The sequence below is a fragment of the Ciona robusta genome, chromosome 2 (genome assembly GCF_009617815.1).
Source record: "Ciona robusta chromosome 2, ASM961781v2".
NCBI lineage: Eukaryota > Metazoa > Chordata > Ascidiacea > Phlebobranchia > Cionidae > Ciona > Ciona robusta.
In genome coordinates this window covers 7,703,043-7,720,405 of record NC_143236.1, presented here as the reverse complement: position 1 = coordinate 7,720,405, position 17,363 = coordinate 7,703,043, and the positions used below count along the sequence as shown (strand labels likewise).

The following is a 17,363-nucleotide window of genomic DNA, read 5'->3' as shown; positions in this document are numbered from 1 at the left end:
CCTATAATCAAAATCTCAAACCGGCATCCTTATTCGTCGTCTTTATCTTTGTTCTTTGTTCTTCGTCTGCAATACAAAACATTAAACAATATAGATTGAAAAAATAACAACCTGCATAATTAGATCCAGCAAATGTTAGGACATAATGCTTCTTATATTTTAAACAACGCTATTTTTAAAAGTCGTGGGAATGCGGTTCTATAATTTTGTAAAAACTGTTTGTTTACTATCAAGTGCTGGAAGGATAAAATACAGTGAAAACATATATCTCATTTTACCCCAACCTACTAGCAATGATAATGTATATACCTTGTGCTTTTCTTCTGCAGCTTTAAAGACTTTTCTGCAACAATTCTAATCTTTAAAAATTGATTTTGGCAGTATCTTACGTCATAAATACCTTTATTCTTACGTATATTGTGCGGCTGGACGCTTGATCCTCTGTGACGTCACGTACCATTTTCTAAAATATCCAACAATTTTAAATTATTAAAATACATAATAAATTAACTCATATTCAGTTGTATTTATTAAACAAATTAAGATATATTGGCAAAGACACCACCGCAAACCATTAATATAAACAACTTACGAAGTGGGTTCTTCTGTCGCGGCATCACCACTTTGTAACGTCACATTCATGTCGTCATCTAAACAATAACTGGTGTACGTAACAATGCCTATTGTGAATTAACTTACCAATTCTTTGATCTTCTTTCTTTATATATGCTTATAGCACGAATGTTATTAAATTAATATATTAAATGAGTAAATTAGGGTAGAGTGGGGAAAGATGGGACATTATTTCATTCTATTTTCTCGTCCCATTTGGTATCGTAAAGAAAGAACATTCAAGGAAATATAAAACCGTATACCCACGGCTTAAATACACCGCTGTTATTTTTCAAAACACGATCAGAGTATTTGTATATCATGTGCTAAATCCACCTTCTCCATCCTACTATATCTAAAGTTAGAATGTAAATATATCTTAAAATGTGTATTAAAATAACTAAAATAACGTAATTAAAATATAAAATAAATAATAAATTACTTCGTATAAAGTATAAAATTAAATAAAAATGTGTAGGTTTTAACATAAAATATATACGTATTAAATTAACATGTTTAAGCAAAATATAACTTACGCTTACAAGTTAAAGTGATAAACGATTATGCGGCCCTATGGAAAAATACTAACAAATAAAAAAACCTACGTTGTGACGTCATAAGCAAACGTGGTAAAGCGATGACGTAACTATGACGTGATTGTTGTAAGCGAGAGCGAATGCGACGCGTTAGGACACGATGTCAGGAAGCATATTTGCGACGGCGATTGTGACGTATAGGGACGCAGCATTTGTGACGTATTGGAACGCAGCGCTGGTGACGTAATAGACATTCGTGCAAATCAATGTGGCGACGCGAGTGACGTGTATACTGTGACGCAATAAAGAACCGTCGCGCAATTCCCGAAAGTGAAATAATAATGTTAAAATTACGGTAGTAGTAATATAATATTAGGAATAATAATATCACTGGACGAATAATACATTAATAGTATAAATACTCTTAATAGAAAGAGGAATACAATGCTAGACCTTAACCAATAGTACTTAACTCGTCAATTCTTGTAGTAGAAGCAAGAATAATCCATTTAGGTGCAGAACTATCACCATCTAAGATTCTAAATTCTAAAGTGAATACTAAGTTAAAACTGAGGCGGCAAAGACGGCTAGTGTTAACCGCCAACCAATCAAAAGCGGCAAGAAATAATTATTAATTCCGCGTGCATTGGAATTTGAAGTGGTTCCGAAACTTTGTTTATTTCTCAAAGCTTTTCTCCCCAACAAATATTTCACTACGTCATCATTCGTGAACACTGTTACCAAGGCAACTATGTGAACACTGTTTCCATGGTAACGACCGAAGCAAGATGATCAATTGTCAAATTAGCATGCGGCGTTACATGGTTAGGATGCGGAAACGATTCGGTTAAAAATAACCGTTTTTTAAAACGATTCTCTACTTCATTACCCTGATTGACAAAATGAATCACAAAACGAACCCCTGACCTATTTCATGGATACAGTATACAGATCTTTACTTTACAATTGCATGTGCGCATTTTTGCAAAACAATTGTGTTTGTATCATATTAACATGCTTTGTGATTACTGTACGTATAGGATCTGGATATGCTATATATGTGGTGTGTATGTCCTGTGTTGTAGTAAAAATATTGAATGCAAAAACCTTTTTTCATGGGCAATCCAAATAATGAATGAACGAATGAAATATTTTACCGTTGGCGAATCGACTATGTACACACACTTTTAAATATCTATACGTATTGTGTGTACAGATTCTTATGCGCTATACAATGTCTGTATAATTTGGTTTCTGAACTTTTAAAATGGAGCCACCAGAAGAAGTAGAAATACAACGTCTACCAGAAAATTTATTTGATTTGAATGCAGTTGATCAGTGCATTCTACGTGACCGGAATGGACAGCCAACGACTTTTAAATCTGCAAGAGAGGGTTCTACCTGCATTATAGTGTTTATTAGGGTAAGTAACTAGTCTGTATTTATTTAATTTTTTTCTTGGAGTGTAAGTATGCTGTTTTTTTTTCAATGTAAAAGCATGTTGTTTCTTTTTTAAGTTTTTCTATTAAGAAACATGCAGTTTTTTCTTTAAGGCAAATGAAAAACTGGTGCTAGTGAAGAATCTACCCCCCCACCTTATATGCTAACCACTAACCCTTTAGGTTTAGGTGTTGTTGGGGAATAGGTTTAGGTGTTGATGGTTAGGGGGTTAGTGGTTATAGGAATTAGTAGTTAGTGGTTATAGGGGTTAGTGGTTAGCAAATAAGGTGGGGGGGAAGATTCTTCACTAGCACCGTTTTTTCTTTAAGGTATATGAAAAACTGTAAAAAATCAGTCGCAAAACCCTTATTGGTTGTTTTATCGCTATTTCTATATTTTAAATGAGGTAGATTCAAAAGTAATATATCATATTTCTATTCAGCACTTCATTGATTATGTTGCCAAAGAATATGTTGAAGATTTTTCCAAAATATTCCCGCGTCACTTAGAAGTAAGTTAAATAACTTATGTATAAGTATTGCCTGTATAATACTATACAAGCAGTAATCGTAGGCGGCAAACCTGGGGTGGCAGGGTGGGCAGAGGTACTCTAGAGTTGCATTGCATTATTCACTACACAATAGAAACCAAATTTGTCCCATAGGCATGCACGTCTAACTATCCCTGTTTCCTGCGCATTTTAAAAAATTGCTGCCTATACAAACAGTAGCTGTCAGTTGCTATACATTGCTGATAAATTAAAACTCTTTTTATATTAAATTTTAGGGCAGCAATGTAAAAATCATTGTGATTGGTTGTGCTCCGTCGCGCTTCATTGCTCCTTTCTGTGATGAAACCAACTTTGAACATTCAATGTTTTGTGATTCCAAACGGATCATCCATAAATGTCTTGGACTTTACGATTATCCACAAAACTCATTGTCCAGTAAGTTTAACTGTGTGATGGCTTACGCGGCTTTTCTATTCGTTTGCAAAGTTCACATCTAAGCATGTTTAACATGTGCGCGATTTTTACCAGGTCCACATTTACATACTTTATTAAGTTTACAATATAGTTCGGACCCCATCCGCAACACCCATTGTGTTATGAACTAAGCTTCGTGACAATGTTTTGCCTAATTACATATTTTATAACCACGTATGTTTTAAATGTATTTGGCCTGCCACTTAATGATGAATAAGTGTCATTAAATTATTAAATTGACAGTTGTGCAATTTATCTTTATTTACAGATGAGGTTAGTCCCCATGTAAAATCAACCGCATTTTCTGGCTTTTTCCGAACCGTTTGGAGAGGAATAAAAAGTCAGGTTGAACAGGGAGATTCTTTACAACAAGGGGGACAACTTATTATCGACCAAGGTAAAAACACATCACTGTCTAAATACATGGTTTCAGTTAATGGGATCTTGGTAATTTATTTTGAAATGCTAGTTATTGACTGTTAGATTATCTGTAATATGCTTTAATAAATGTGTCAACAGAATTCCCACGTTACGTATAACGAATGTCGTTGTCCGCCCAGGATAAATAAGTCACATTTATTCACAATCACTCTCACTGGTAAACTTTAATATATTAGGTGTTGAACGAACATGTAAATTAAATATTGGTTAAGGAGTTATATTCTATTTATGTCAGTTTTATTTAATTGCGTTTTAATTTTAGTTCCTTTTTTTAGACGGCAAAATATTATTTTTCCATCGCGACTCCCACCCACTTGACCACACACCTATAAACGACCTTCTGCACGCTGCCAATCTGCCAAGGATCGATTTTCTGTGTAATTTTCCCATCAAAGATGTTTCATAGAACAAGATCTACACAAAAGCTAAATTAAACTTAGGTGATCTGAGAATACAGATATTATTTCGGCCATTTTCAATACCTTTTACTGGTTCCACTAATCTAAAATTTGGACACTGTACTAACTAGATCCAAGCGGTACCGATGTTTAAATTTTATTTTAGCTTCATCCGGAGAAGGTATTGAAAATGAACATTATACTTTCTGTATTCTTGGATCACCTTGGTCCAAATTAAGGGTTGCAGTTATTTTACATGCAATTGGTAACCTTAAAACGGATTTTATACTTTTTGGAAAAGTGTTAGAAAAAAATCGCTAAAAGAAATATATTTCAGCCCCTAAAATGTCATGATATTTGTATAATATCATTACCTATGTCTATCACTAAACCCATACAAAAGCACATATGTTTGGATGAAATCCTTTATTTGCACAACTTACTGTAATTTGTATTGCAAACGCATTTCGCAATTATTGTTTATTTTTTTCTACTGCTTTGTAGCCTTAGTCTACCTACACAAACACATACTCTTTTATACTGTAATGCATCACTGTTTTTAGTTAAAAGTACTTTGAACATACATTGTGTAATTTTGCAACACTGTATGCGCTGTGAGTTATACTTCATGCGATTTTTTAAATTAAGTTGAACATTTTTCATGCTACAGTGCAGTCTAACATGCTTCAAAATTTTCCTAATTTTGTTCTTTAATAGCAATAAACAATGTTGGTATCATAATATTAGATTATTATGCAGTCGTGAACTCGAATTATGCTTGGTTATCATAAACAAATTAAAGTCATTGCAACATGCGGACTTAGAAGAGATGACGTGCATCATTATATTTATCCATAAACATGACAACTAAGATTTGAACTTACCAAAAAAGTAAAGAGCAAAACGTTAGACATTCAAACACGATACAGATTAAACAGCTGCTTCAAAATGAGTGTTGGACCTGCAAATTTCGGTGCTTTTCCCCAACCTTATTTGCTAACCACTAACCGCTAGGTTAGGGGGTTAGTGGTTATAGGGGTTAGGGGTTAGTGGTTAGAAAATAAGGTAGAGGGGGGAGAGACTCTTCACTAGCACCCAAATTTCATTAGTATTGTGAGGGAAAAATGGACTCTGTAGCACATAATATCCCCTATTTACTAAACGTATTTTAAACAACTAACATCGGTCCTTTACAGTCGTACGGATACGGTTCTCTATAATTCTGTAAATATTCTTTGCTTACTAAAATTGGACGATAAAATAAACTACAGTAGGATGGGGGAAGATGGGACACTTTTTAACTCTATTTTCTCGTCCCATTTAGTAGTAAACAAAGAGCATTCAAAGAAATATGAAACTATGTCCTCATGACTCTCATAGACCGTTGTTAATTGTGGAAAACATGATCAGGAAATCTGGATCATATGTGTTAGGGGTGTTCCATCTCCCCCACCCTACTGTATATTCCATCTTACCCCAACCTATTATCAACACAGATAAAATCACACATTGTTGTGCTAACGATGCAGCATTCGAAACCTATATACACCTCATGTACTACATCTTTAAAACAACACAGCCAACGAAACCCGAACCTTAAACCTTAAAAGCGCTTTTAAAATCGCGCACTTTACAAGCGTCTCTTGGAAACATTAGCTCGCCTAATTGTCTTGATGAAACCATATCTTGGTTATGTTACTCTGTAACGACTCGCTTGGTTTGGATAAGGTGGAGTACACCAGATGCTTACGACCAACGTAAACGGTTACAGTTTAAGAGAGTTGTATACTTAATTATGATTTTTTAAGCACCGACTTTTTTTCTCTGTGATGCTGTGTAGAATAATTGGTATTAGTTTTAGAAAGATTGCGATAAATTCCTTAAATTTGGCCCCGATTTAGTGTTCATTGAATGGGCCGATTCTCGTAAATAACAGTTAAGTCCAAGTGCTATGAAAAAGGTGACCGAGAAAAAAGTTTCAGCAGCTTACGACCAATGTAAACGGTCACAGTTTAGTCGTATGGATAGGTATGATATATAGTAGGGTGGGGGAAAATGGGACACCTTTAGCACTTAATATCCAAATATCCTGATCGTGTTTTAACCAATTAACAACGGTCTATGGAAGTCGTGAGGATATAGTTTTATAATTCATTGAATGTTCTTTGTTTACTACTAAATGAGACGAGAAAATAGAGTTGAAAGGTGTCCCATCTTCCCCCACACTACTCTATATAAACAACAGAACAAATATTCTGTAACTTCTGTTACCAGACACACTGTAGGCTATTGTTTTCTTAAAATGAGAGTCGTTTTAAAAAAGCATGTTAAGGTTTAACATTATTATAACGACGCTGCTTTCACCATCTATTCCTTACAGATGTAGTAGGAAAGTATAAGCAGTCTAGCGTTTGATGAATATAATGTTGTGGTTTCGCATACTGAATATGTAAAGCGAGTAACCAAGGCAACGTTATAATTGTAACTAACTGTATCGTGGTGGTCGCCAGCGAGCTTAACTTTGTTCTGAGTAACTGTACGCGTTTAACCCATTGGTGTTTTTCAAAAAACCCGTTACCGAAATACACAGTCGTGAGGTGGCAGTATGGGTACGTAATCGCCGACAACGTTCAGCTTCGATATTGGTCTTAGGTGTGAAGCGATCGCGGGGTGCTGTAGCGATTCCCTTTTAACGCTTAAAAATACAATACATGTCACTCTCGTAATAAAAAGAATGTATAGTAGGGTGGGGAAAGATGGGACACCTTTTTATTTTGTTTTCTCTTATCATTTGGTAGTAAACAAAGAACATTTAATGAATTATGAAACCGTATCTTTACGACTTCCACAGACCGTTGTTAATTGTTTAAAACACGATCAGGATATTTGGATATTATGTGTTAAAAGTGTCCCATCTTCCCCCCTCTACTGTATATATAGTATGGTGAGGACAGATGGGACACCTTTAGCACATAATATCCAAACATATCGATCGTGTTTTACGTAATTAACAACGGTCTATGGAAGTCGTAAGGATACGGTTTTACAATTCATTGAATTTTTTTTGTTTACCATTAAATGGGACGAGAAAATAGAATTAAAAGGAGTCCCGTTTTACCCCAGCCTACTATATTAAAGCAATCATAAAAAAAACGAGAAGTTTTAATCCAGTTTGTGGCATATACAAATAGCGATACTATTAAACAAGAATGCTACTTCAACATAACTTGAAATTACACATAAGAATATGTTTCAATAAATTAAACGTAACGCAGCATATCATAAAGTAAACCAACGTTCTTTTGCCGAGGTTAAAAATGCCAAAACAACAGCTTTAAGAGGCGGGCATACCGCCCATTCAAGTCTGTATGGTTTACAAAACATAAGAAATTAAAATACCAGATGCCAAGCGAGTTGTTTATAAAGTGTACACGCACGATTATTAATGAAAGGCGGGGCAACAATAAGTGAAGCTATTGTTTCGTGGTGTGTATTCACTATTTCTACCAGCGGCGACCAGTGTTTCCCGGTTTAGGTTACCTTCAGTTCCAACATAATTAGTTTTGGTATTTCGAGTTAGATGAGGCAACACTGCAAAACGCGGTGTATGGAATAACAGTCAGAGATGAAGAGCCATCTAAGTAAATCTAGCGCTATTGATCAAAACCGACTTTTATATACACGTTGAGTGACAGGGGTATTGGCGAGCCAGCGGGTCGTATTAAGTTTATTTCAAAGTTCCTTGAGCGGAGAGTGTCACAGTATTCGAAGTAGAATTGCATATTCCAGCAAAGCAGTATATTTTACAAGAGTGATTGGTTGTGCCGTTTTGGCAATATTAAAAATAGACTGAATGATGAAGTGAGCGCCTACAGCTTCTGTTTAAGGTACAGAGAGAGCGATGTCAACTATTTGCTCAAAATCTTCAAGTGCCTGTTTCACGCTTAGTTCATATATTGACGTATTTGTTTCAAGCGTTAATGAGCAAACCAAGTCTGCACTAGTCTTCAAAGAGAACAGAACAAAATCAACCAAAGTCTATAATCTATATAAACAGACTGTAGAAATTAGTATATTGTCTAAATTGTCAGACATACAGAAAATAGTAACAATCATCCGCAAAGTTACTTACGTCGTAACTCGTTAAGCCGGTACGAGGTGTATGAAACAGAACACCCGTGTTAGAACTATACTGCTTTCGCTTTCCAGCCACGCAAGGACAAAGCAAGTCAGCACATTTAATCAGTGTTAAATTTATGATATTTAGAATTAGCAAAAAAAATATTTCATAAAAAGACAGTATAGTTCTAGGTTGATCAACATGAAAAGCATCTTGTTCGTTATCTTCACGCAGATAGTTTAGTATCTCAAACATGAGTAACAAACAGATAACATCAACCTCTAACATGTCAAAGCTTCTTGTAAGATCGAACTCGAAACGGAAACATTCGTTGCTTAGTTTAATGGGTAAGTAACTACATGGTCACTTATTACAAGCGGTAAAAGTAAAACTCCATGTTTAAAGCATGACAAACCTAAATTGGAAAAACTCAAAATATCACGTTCATTATAAAATGAAAAGCGTACATCAAAGAGATACTAACGAAAAATTAAAATCTGTGTATTGATCAATATTGCTCAAATGTGATTCAAAGGTATCGCTAAGTTTTAAATACCGAAGCAGGCAGATTTTTCGTTTGTGCCGTCTTTAGCTACAAAACTAGAGTTATACATAACCGTTAGATTTAAAATAAGCGAAAGCCCATTCAAACGGCCTATATCCTTTCTAGTTAAAACACAAACCCAACCAATATTGAGTTTAAAAACAACCGTAACGGGCAAATATATAGCCCTAAAACTCCGTTCTATATTAAAGCTAATAAAAAAGATCCCGGGGGTAATCCGATTACCGTACGCGGACGCACGTCTTTTATCGCACTGCGGTTCGCAATGATATTGAATTTGTTAAGCCACTGCCTGTAAGCATGTTATTCCTGGACGGCAGCCTTATAACGCCGGTGTCTTTTAATGTCGTCGCTTATACCATAAGAAGACTAGCCGGTTTAATAACATCCCACGATTATTATGATAACTCGTCTTGTGGAATCACAAAGAGGTCACCGATGATACCACCTGTTACACGAGACCCTGAAACGTGACGAAACATGATTCGGCGAACCCAAATAAAAAAATATTTTACAATAAACTGCAAAGCATAAATGAATCTCAAAAGCGCATTATATGGTCATAATAAAATACATGGTGAAATGTGATATTTCTATAGTATAGCACTATAGTCGATACTGTTTTAGAGAGAGAGACGAAGGCGTTTGTTTAAACTTGACTACGTTGTATTTTTAAAAGACGGCACTTTAAGTTTCGCTTTGCGACCACCACCCATATATTTGTACAGCTAAAAGTACAGCACACGACTAACGGCCATGTTAAAACATCGTGTATCCCCTGCTGAAAGTGGATCTAACCCTCCTCAATGCGCCACCCCGGAAGCGGTAGAGAGGGTGCGTAGGGTTAAATTTGCTCCTTCCATGTCCTCGGATGACCTGCGAAAAACTCCAGTAGACAGAGATGTAATACCAGGTAAAACAAGGCGGGGACACCCGAAGCAAAATAAGCGATGCTTTTCGAGCTCGCCATTTAGTCGGCTATTCAGCCATTTACATTTCCAGCACGTTTACGTGAAAGTCTGTCTCAGCAACGCTAATCCTCTTTAGCCGGCGGTTTGGACAAAAGTTTCAGATTTAAGCTATTTGAAGAGCCACTTATCCCCGCTTTTATTTCAAGTGCCCACCGTTTCAAACTCACACTTAAATGTGTGCACTTGGCGGTGAAAGTATTTCATCGACTTTTGCTCACAGTTGGCCGTTGTCATAACAAGGCAGTAGTAGTCTTCAATATCAACTATAACACGACCTTTTAGAAATATCTCTAGTAGGCCGTGACTGTAATAAACCATAAACACGGAAATGATATGTTGCATGGTGCTGGTATAATTGGGGCAAGTACGAGCTGGTAACTGGTATCTTGTACATCAATCGTTTTCCACGTATAGTTACCACAGCAAACGATTACTTTGTACGCCAGCTGATCTAAGAACGCAGCCATAACTTTAAAGTCGCAATGAAATAATTAAACGTGTAAACTGTTCATTTTTGAGATTCGTTCGCATCATCAGTTATCCGATTTAAGATTTTTTGCTTGGTTAAAACTATGTTTAAACTATGTGTGATTTATCCTCTGGTGCCTTGGCGTGCCCCCATTACCCGCATAGAAAACACTTGTTCTTGATAAAACGCAGAATATTTACCGGTTCGAATCATGCTAGAATACACTCCGCTATATTCACTATTACTGTTTTTTGATGGCATCATAATAACTCTTTTAATTTGTTCAGAGGGCCCGACTCACCAGTCAGTACCTATAGCGTTAACAGCCAATAAACCCGTTTTACTTACGATGATGACACTTAAAGTTTCAAAAGTTTTCAAGTTTGTCTAATTTGTTTACATCAGGATAACACACTTAACATTTCCAGAGGATCCGTCCCGTCGGTCGGTACCCAACGTTCATGCACCCCCAGCCACTGGCCCTCCTTCTACCTCAAATAACAGGAGGTCGTTCGCAGCTGCCGCAACCGGGATCCGCAGAGCTTCCATGTTCGCACGGAACTACCACCCTACGTTAAACAACGACAAACCACTGGTTACTTGTATCCCGGTAAGAACTATGTATTACACAAAGATTAAAACATGTCAGATCGCTTCGTAACCTTTATAGTAGGAGCGATGGGACACCTTTAGTACTCATAATATCCAAATATTCCGTTCGCGTTTTAAACAATTAACAACGGTCTATATGAGGGTCGTGAGGATACGGTTTTATAAGAGTGATTTTATTTTTCAAAGCCGCGTTTAAAATACTATGTGCTATCAGTATCCATCTTGCCCCACATCAGTATAATAAACATTAAAACAGCGTCTAACTACTCCATTTTAGGCGATCGTTCGCTTCCGAAGAGCTGCTCGAATCGTACGAATGCTCTGCATGGTTTGTTTAGCTTGTAAGAAGTAAGTATGAGAGTGAATTTTGTATCACGTTTTCAACGAAGAAGAAACGATTTCATATACTGGGAATTTTTACCCATTGTCTAAAAGTCACACTATACAGTCATAGTGTATATAATTGTATGTACCCAGTTCTGTGTTGTAAATCAGTATCATCGCAGCAGTATATTATATAGTAGGGTAGGGGAAGATGGGAAATATTTTCATTATATTTCTTGTCCTATTTTTTTGTAAACAAAGAACATTCAAAGAAATATACAACTGTGTTCTAACGGCTCCTATAGACCGTTGTTAATTGTTTAAAATAAGATCAGGATACTTGAATATTATGTTCCAAACTTGCCCAATGCTATAGTAAAATAAATAAGATGTACCTTTCCAGGAGCTTAACTTTCTCCGTGTCCCAGAACAGTTGGGTGGCATTGAAGGAAGCTTTGCTACGTGAAAGTGACGTCAGTAAGGATACAGATAAAGACAAACAAAAAGGTAAAATGTAACAAATTAATGAATACGATATTTTACAATAGAATCAGCGCAACAAATATGTGCCCCTAAAGGCTTCTGACAATTATATAGTACTGCTGTGTGGTACGATGGATATCTTTAGCGCAGAATATCCCATATTTGGTAATCGAGTTTTTAATAATTAACAACGGTTTTATAGGATACGATTAAATAACTTAGTAAATATCATTTGGTTGATACCAAACGGGACGACAAAATAGAATGAGACATGAATCATCCCATCCGAACTTACTATACACAAAACATATAGTTGGGTGGGAAAGATGGGATTTTCGGTTCTTTTTACTAGAGTAAGATGCTTACCCCAACCTACACGTGCTGTATTACAACTATATGTAGAGACGAATAATAATTCTGTAACAACATTTAATACCAAAGGAGAAAATAAAAAAAAATGGAAACTTGCCCCATCTTACCCCAATGTACTTACTATACGCATGGATACAACTATGTAGAGTTACCGCCCAATAACCTCTATCTGACCTTTGGCTTGACTTTATAGGGTTAACCACGGATGACCCCGAGTTGACCTTTGACCTTAGCAAGTTCAGACGAGCGTCGAAGGACCACGATGAGATGCCAATCAAAATAAAGGAATTACTGAGGAAGAAACCTCACACCAGAACTCAAGAAGAAAATTCAAACGTAAAGAAAGCACATAAAAAAATTGGCCCTCTTTAAGAGTTAGTTAAGCCTGTTTAGTAATTGCAAAATCCAAAACTTGCGGACAAAGTATAAAAACGTGTTCGATTGAATATAAGCATTATTATTCCATAGTAGGGTGGGGAAATATGGGACACTTTTTTATTCTATTTTCTCGTTCTTTTTGGTATAGTAAACAAAGGAAATTCAAAGAATTATAAAGCCGTATTCTTATGATATACATTGCATTCTACTAGATCATGCGAAGCATGCAAAAAGTTGAACTGTTTGCTCGCTACCCCCTCAGCGTACAGCGGAGGTTATGTTCCAAGGCATGGTTGGAAAGTTTTGAAGCGAACCGAGTTGTTTTGAGGGAAGGCCATCAACCATCTTGCTTCTATTTCGTCATTTCCGGCAGACGTAAAGAATTATGGGAATTATTAAAATAGTTTTCCACGTCCGTTGCTGTGGCAACCGTATATGAATAACTCACCACAAAGTTGTATACGTGGTAACCTAAAAGCGGACACGAGGTGTATGAAACAGAGTACACGTGTTATAACGACTGCGGTTGCTCGTTTAGTTCATCATTTCTATTTCGTCATTTCCGGCAGACGTAAGGAATTATAGGAGTTATTAAAATATTTTTGTTTGTTTTACTAAGAATTTGTGTTTTTACTAAGAATTTGTAAACAAAGCATTATCATTCCATTTCTACCACCATAGTTGTTGCGAACGAAGAGGAAGAGAATGGCCACACAGTCACAACTTTATTAAAGAGAGGAGACAAGTTTGGGGAGGATGAGCTCGCTACAGGAGATAAACGAAGAGCAACTGTGATGAGTCAGGATGACGTAGAGCTTTTTGTTGTTCATGCTGACGTAAGCAGAATTGGAAAGATTTTTTTAACAAGGCAATTTTTTGACACATTTTTTGGAGCCCTTTGTTTCATTTTCTGTACCTAAAGTGGTGTAGAAATATTTTGCATACAGGAATAGATAATAAAAAAAACAACTATTTTACTTAAACTGTTATAATAGTTGCGAATTATAATATATAGTCCTATTGGGTAAATGGATAGCCTAAATGTTTTCATTCCTCTTTCTCGTTCCACTTGGTAACAAAGAAGATTTGAATTTCAAAGACTTATAAAACCTTATCATCACGACTTTGATTTAGCATTGTTAATTGTTTAAAACATGATCAGGATATTTTGATATTATGTGTTAAAGATGTCCTATTTTACCCCACAGTACTATACACCATGTGAATATGTACAATTAGTTACAATGCAATATCTTTACTATAGGAATACAAAGATATCTGCCTCGCTAAAGAAGATAACGACATTGAAAATCTTGAAATATGTAAAAAGAACCCAGTTTTCAACCATTGGCCTATTACTAAGTTAATTGAAAATCCGGGCGCATGGACGATGCAGAATTATAAACCAGGTACTTTATGTTAAAATTTAACATTTAACAGTTAAATGATAGAAATAGAGAACTTGTTTTTATTTAAGATCGTTGTTTTACCATATGTGTACCTAGAGCCAATCGTCAGTGTAAAGGTAAAGGCGTACGTATGTCAGATTTTGTAATCCTACTTTGTGAGGTCCTATAACGAGGAACTTAAGCAGGGGACATAAAATCATGTTTAGCTGCATAGACTGTATAACCCTTTACCCACTTACTCGTTTTTTTAGTCCAATGTGGCTCTTAAAGACTGAACAAAGAAAAGGCGTTAAAACTTATAATATGAAACAAGTATACCGTACTGTTCATTAATATAACCGCTGCTTTAATTGACCTACGATTTTTATAAATACTGGAATAGAAATTATGACGCTCACAGAATGGCCAAGCAATTAAGAGTTTTTCTGAAATATATGTATAGAAAGACTTGCTCAATTTATGAAACCGATTTTTTTAGGCTCTCTCATCGTGGAAGACAGTTCAAGATGCGAATGGGTTTATGTTATAAAGTCCGGCCAATGTAAAGTAGTTAAGTGTTTGAAGCCGAAGGAACCAGAACAAGACCCTGCAAGGATCCGTCGCATTCTCGCTAAGCAAGCACGGGATCGTCTTGTGAGAGAAATTGATGCAAATAATGTTCAGTCTACGACAAAAGGTGTGGACTTATCTTTATACTCGTATATAACGCATATAGAGATTAGAAAACTCTTTCAACGGCTCTTTCGGTATAAAAAAACGTTATATATTTCCGACGTTTGTCATTTCCCGATAAAGTCTTGCCGGGTGGCATACGAAGTGTTGGAAATAGGCTATACGTTTTTTTCATACCAGATAAACCGTTAGAAGATTATTTACCGTTAGAAGATTTTACACTATATGCCTGGTAAAAAATGACAGAATACAAATTAACATATTTAACTCATTATCAGCTGGAGGGGGTGTGGATTTAGCTCCATCTTCAACCTTCTTTACCACCCCCTTGTCCCGACCCCAAACCTTCGACAACCCTGACCCAGCGGTTCAAGCAGCTATCAGGGTAAGAGATTATTGGGTTTCGAATAATTAGTTTAACATTTCAAATGTTTTTTACAATAACATTGATCAACTGTGTATGATAGAGTGGGGTAAAGTGGGACACCTTCAGCACATAATATCTAAATCATCTGATCGTGTTTTAAACAATTAACAACGGTCCACGGGAGCCGTAAAGAAACGGTTTTATTATTCTTTAAACGTTCTTTGTTTACTACCGAATGAGACGAAAAAAAAGAATCAAGAAGTATCCCATCTTCCCCCATATGGTATATAGTAGGGAGGGGGAAGACAGGACACTTTTAGCACGTAATATTCAAACATCCTGGTTCCGTTTTAAACAATTAACAACGGTCTATAGAAGTTGTGAGGATACGGTTTTATTTTTCTTTGGATGTTCTTTGTTTACTACCAAACTGGAAGAGAGAATAGAATGAAAAAGTGTCCCATCTCCCCTAATCCTAATATTATGATATACTACTATACATGGTTTTAATGTTTCTATCCTTGCATGAAAAAACAGGAAGCTTCAAGGTTCCAGAATGTTCCGACTTCGGCAAATTATCCATTCCTGTCTTCACTGTACGGTGAAAAGCTGGAGAATGTGGCTTACGTTGCTTTGGAGGTTCTTGCCACAGGAGACAGCTTTGTAAGTACATAAAACTAAAGTTTGGGTAATGGGCCGATCCTGGCCGAAATCCTAGGACCCATAGCGTGCTACGCTGGCACCTCGCCCATACAGAATGGAAGAACAAAAAACATGGAACATATACTGAAACGCTGATAAAGGAAGGGGGGCTTTATAGCACACGGGGCAATATGGGTCGCCCATATCCTTTTTTAATGGATAGCGTATTATTTAGGCAACCTGTAAGTGACTACTTTGTTGGATTATTTTTCGTTGTCTTTCTCAAGCGCACATATACTTTTACAATGGTTTTAGCGACGCATTAACCACTGTGTGTTTATCGCAAAAGGTGTTTCAGTTAAAAACCTTTTCGTGTATAGGGGTTTCTTGCTGTGCTGCCTAAGGAACAACGAGGTTCGAGTGTGAGTTTGGTCAGTTGCGGGGCTGAGGTTATTCAAATCAACAAGAAGTTCTTCCAAAGACATGCTGATGAAACCGTTTATAGTTTGATAAACATGAAGGTACCAATATAATGTTACTTCTCTTAAGGCTGTACACAGTATTGGGCATGCAAATTCGCCTTGCGAAGTTGTATGCAAACCCATTACCGAGTTCCGCATGCGGCAGCGACATCAAGACAAAACAGACAAATTCCACATACTGTGTACAGCCAACTGTAACAGGCATAATGCAAATGATCGTTTAGCGGCCCATAGCTGCGATAAAAAACATAATGCATTTTCGACGTTTTAAGTCTTTTCAAGTATTTGTTTTCTCACGACTCCCATAGACTGCTGTTGTTAATTGTTTAGATCCGGATTTTCGGATATTATGTGCTAAAGTTATCTCGTCTTCCCCAGTCCTCACCTTACCATATTTATCATTAATATTTACAGTTTCCTCCGTTTCCAAAACAATACGACATTCTCAAGAATTTGAAACAATCTTTCGAATGGGAAGACTACAAGAGGAAAACTATCGGAGATGCCCTACATCGCCTCTACCGGCCGCTTGTTAAACCATAACCTACCGCATGGTGGAGCAAGTGCCTTGTTGCAAATATGATTGACCGCTTTTAGAACTTTTATTCGTTTATTTACTGAGCCTATTTTATTACAAACTATACGATTTCTTTTATTGACAAATACAAAAATGATAAATAAACGCACACAGCAGTTCTGGGTTTATTTTAATTTGAAAACCTCTGCGTTTACCGCTATAGATAGCTTTAGTGCCAAGATGTGATCTGTGGTAACAACTTTTTTTCGGAACGCGCCCGTGTTATAACTTGTCGTTGCTCCGTTACACGAGGATAAATAAGTTACATAATTCAGTTTATCCGAGCACTATTATCTGCCAAATGTGAAAGTATAGTAGGGTGAGAAAACATGGGACACATTCCCATTTTATTATATCGTTTAACTTTTATAGTAAAGTAAAAACAATTATAAAACCGTATTACGATTTTCGTAGACGGTTTCAATTGTTTAAAACACGATCAGGATATTTCGATATTATGTGCCAAAATTGTCCCATCTTACCACAAAATACTATATAATATAACATC

General features: G+C 36.3%; 2 protein-coding genes and 1 long non-coding RNA gene across 4 annotated transcripts; 2 read left to right on the top strand and 1 right to left on the bottom strand.

Annotated features, from left to right (window-relative positions):
• Positions 1 to 21: 21 nt before the first annotated feature.
• On the bottom strand, positions 22 to 1,775 carry LOC149740796 (uncharacterized). Its single transcript, XR_016384466.1, has 4 exons — positions 593 to 1,775; positions 401 to 463; positions 310 to 343; positions 22 to 66 (listed from the first exon to the last, which is right to left on the bottom strand). It is a non-coding gene; the product is annotated as an uncharacterized LOC149740796 (long non-coding RNA).
• Positions 1,776 to 1,958: 183 nt separating this feature from the next.
• On the top strand, positions 1,959 to 5,153 carry LOC149740795 (peroxiredoxin-like 2C). The gene is made up of 5 exons (XM_089873349.1): positions 1,959 to 2,571; positions 3,031 to 3,099; positions 3,375 to 3,534; positions 3,842 to 3,970; positions 4,290 to 5,153. The coding sequence occupies exons 1-5, from the start codon at positions 2,416 to 2,418 to the stop codon at positions 4,418 to 4,420; spliced, it is 645 nt and encodes a 214-aa protein (XP_089729475.1). The 5' UTR covers positions 1,959 to 2,415; the 3' UTR covers positions 4,421 to 5,153.
• A 3,499-nt stretch (positions 5,154 to 8,652) lies between these two features.
• LOC149740794 (cyclic nucleotide-binding domain-containing protein 2-like) lies at positions 8,653 to 16,974 on the top strand. Of its 2 annotated transcripts, XM_089871846.1 has the most exons (14): positions 8,749 to 8,879; positions 9,826 to 10,010; positions 10,966 to 11,147; positions 11,427 to 11,497; positions 11,877 to 11,980; positions 12,522 to 12,664; positions 12,919 to 13,081; positions 13,388 to 13,542; positions 13,971 to 14,115; positions 14,594 to 14,791; positions 15,066 to 15,172; positions 15,692 to 15,817; positions 16,177 to 16,317; positions 16,693 to 16,974. In XM_089871846.1, the coding sequence occupies exons 2-14, from the start codon at positions 9,854 to 9,856 to the stop codon at positions 16,819 to 16,821; spliced, it is 1,821 nt and encodes a 606-aa protein (XP_089727972.1). In that variant the 5' UTR covers positions 8,749 to 8,879; positions 9,826 to 9,853; the 3' UTR covers positions 16,822 to 16,974. The 2 variants fall into 2 exon arrangements, with proteins under 2 accessions (XP_089727973.1, XP_089727972.1); XM_089871847.1 differs by lacking the exon at positions 9,826 to 10,010 and having other exon boundaries at positions 8,653 to 8,879.
• The last annotated feature ends 389 nt before the right edge of the window (positions 16,975 to 17,363 follow it).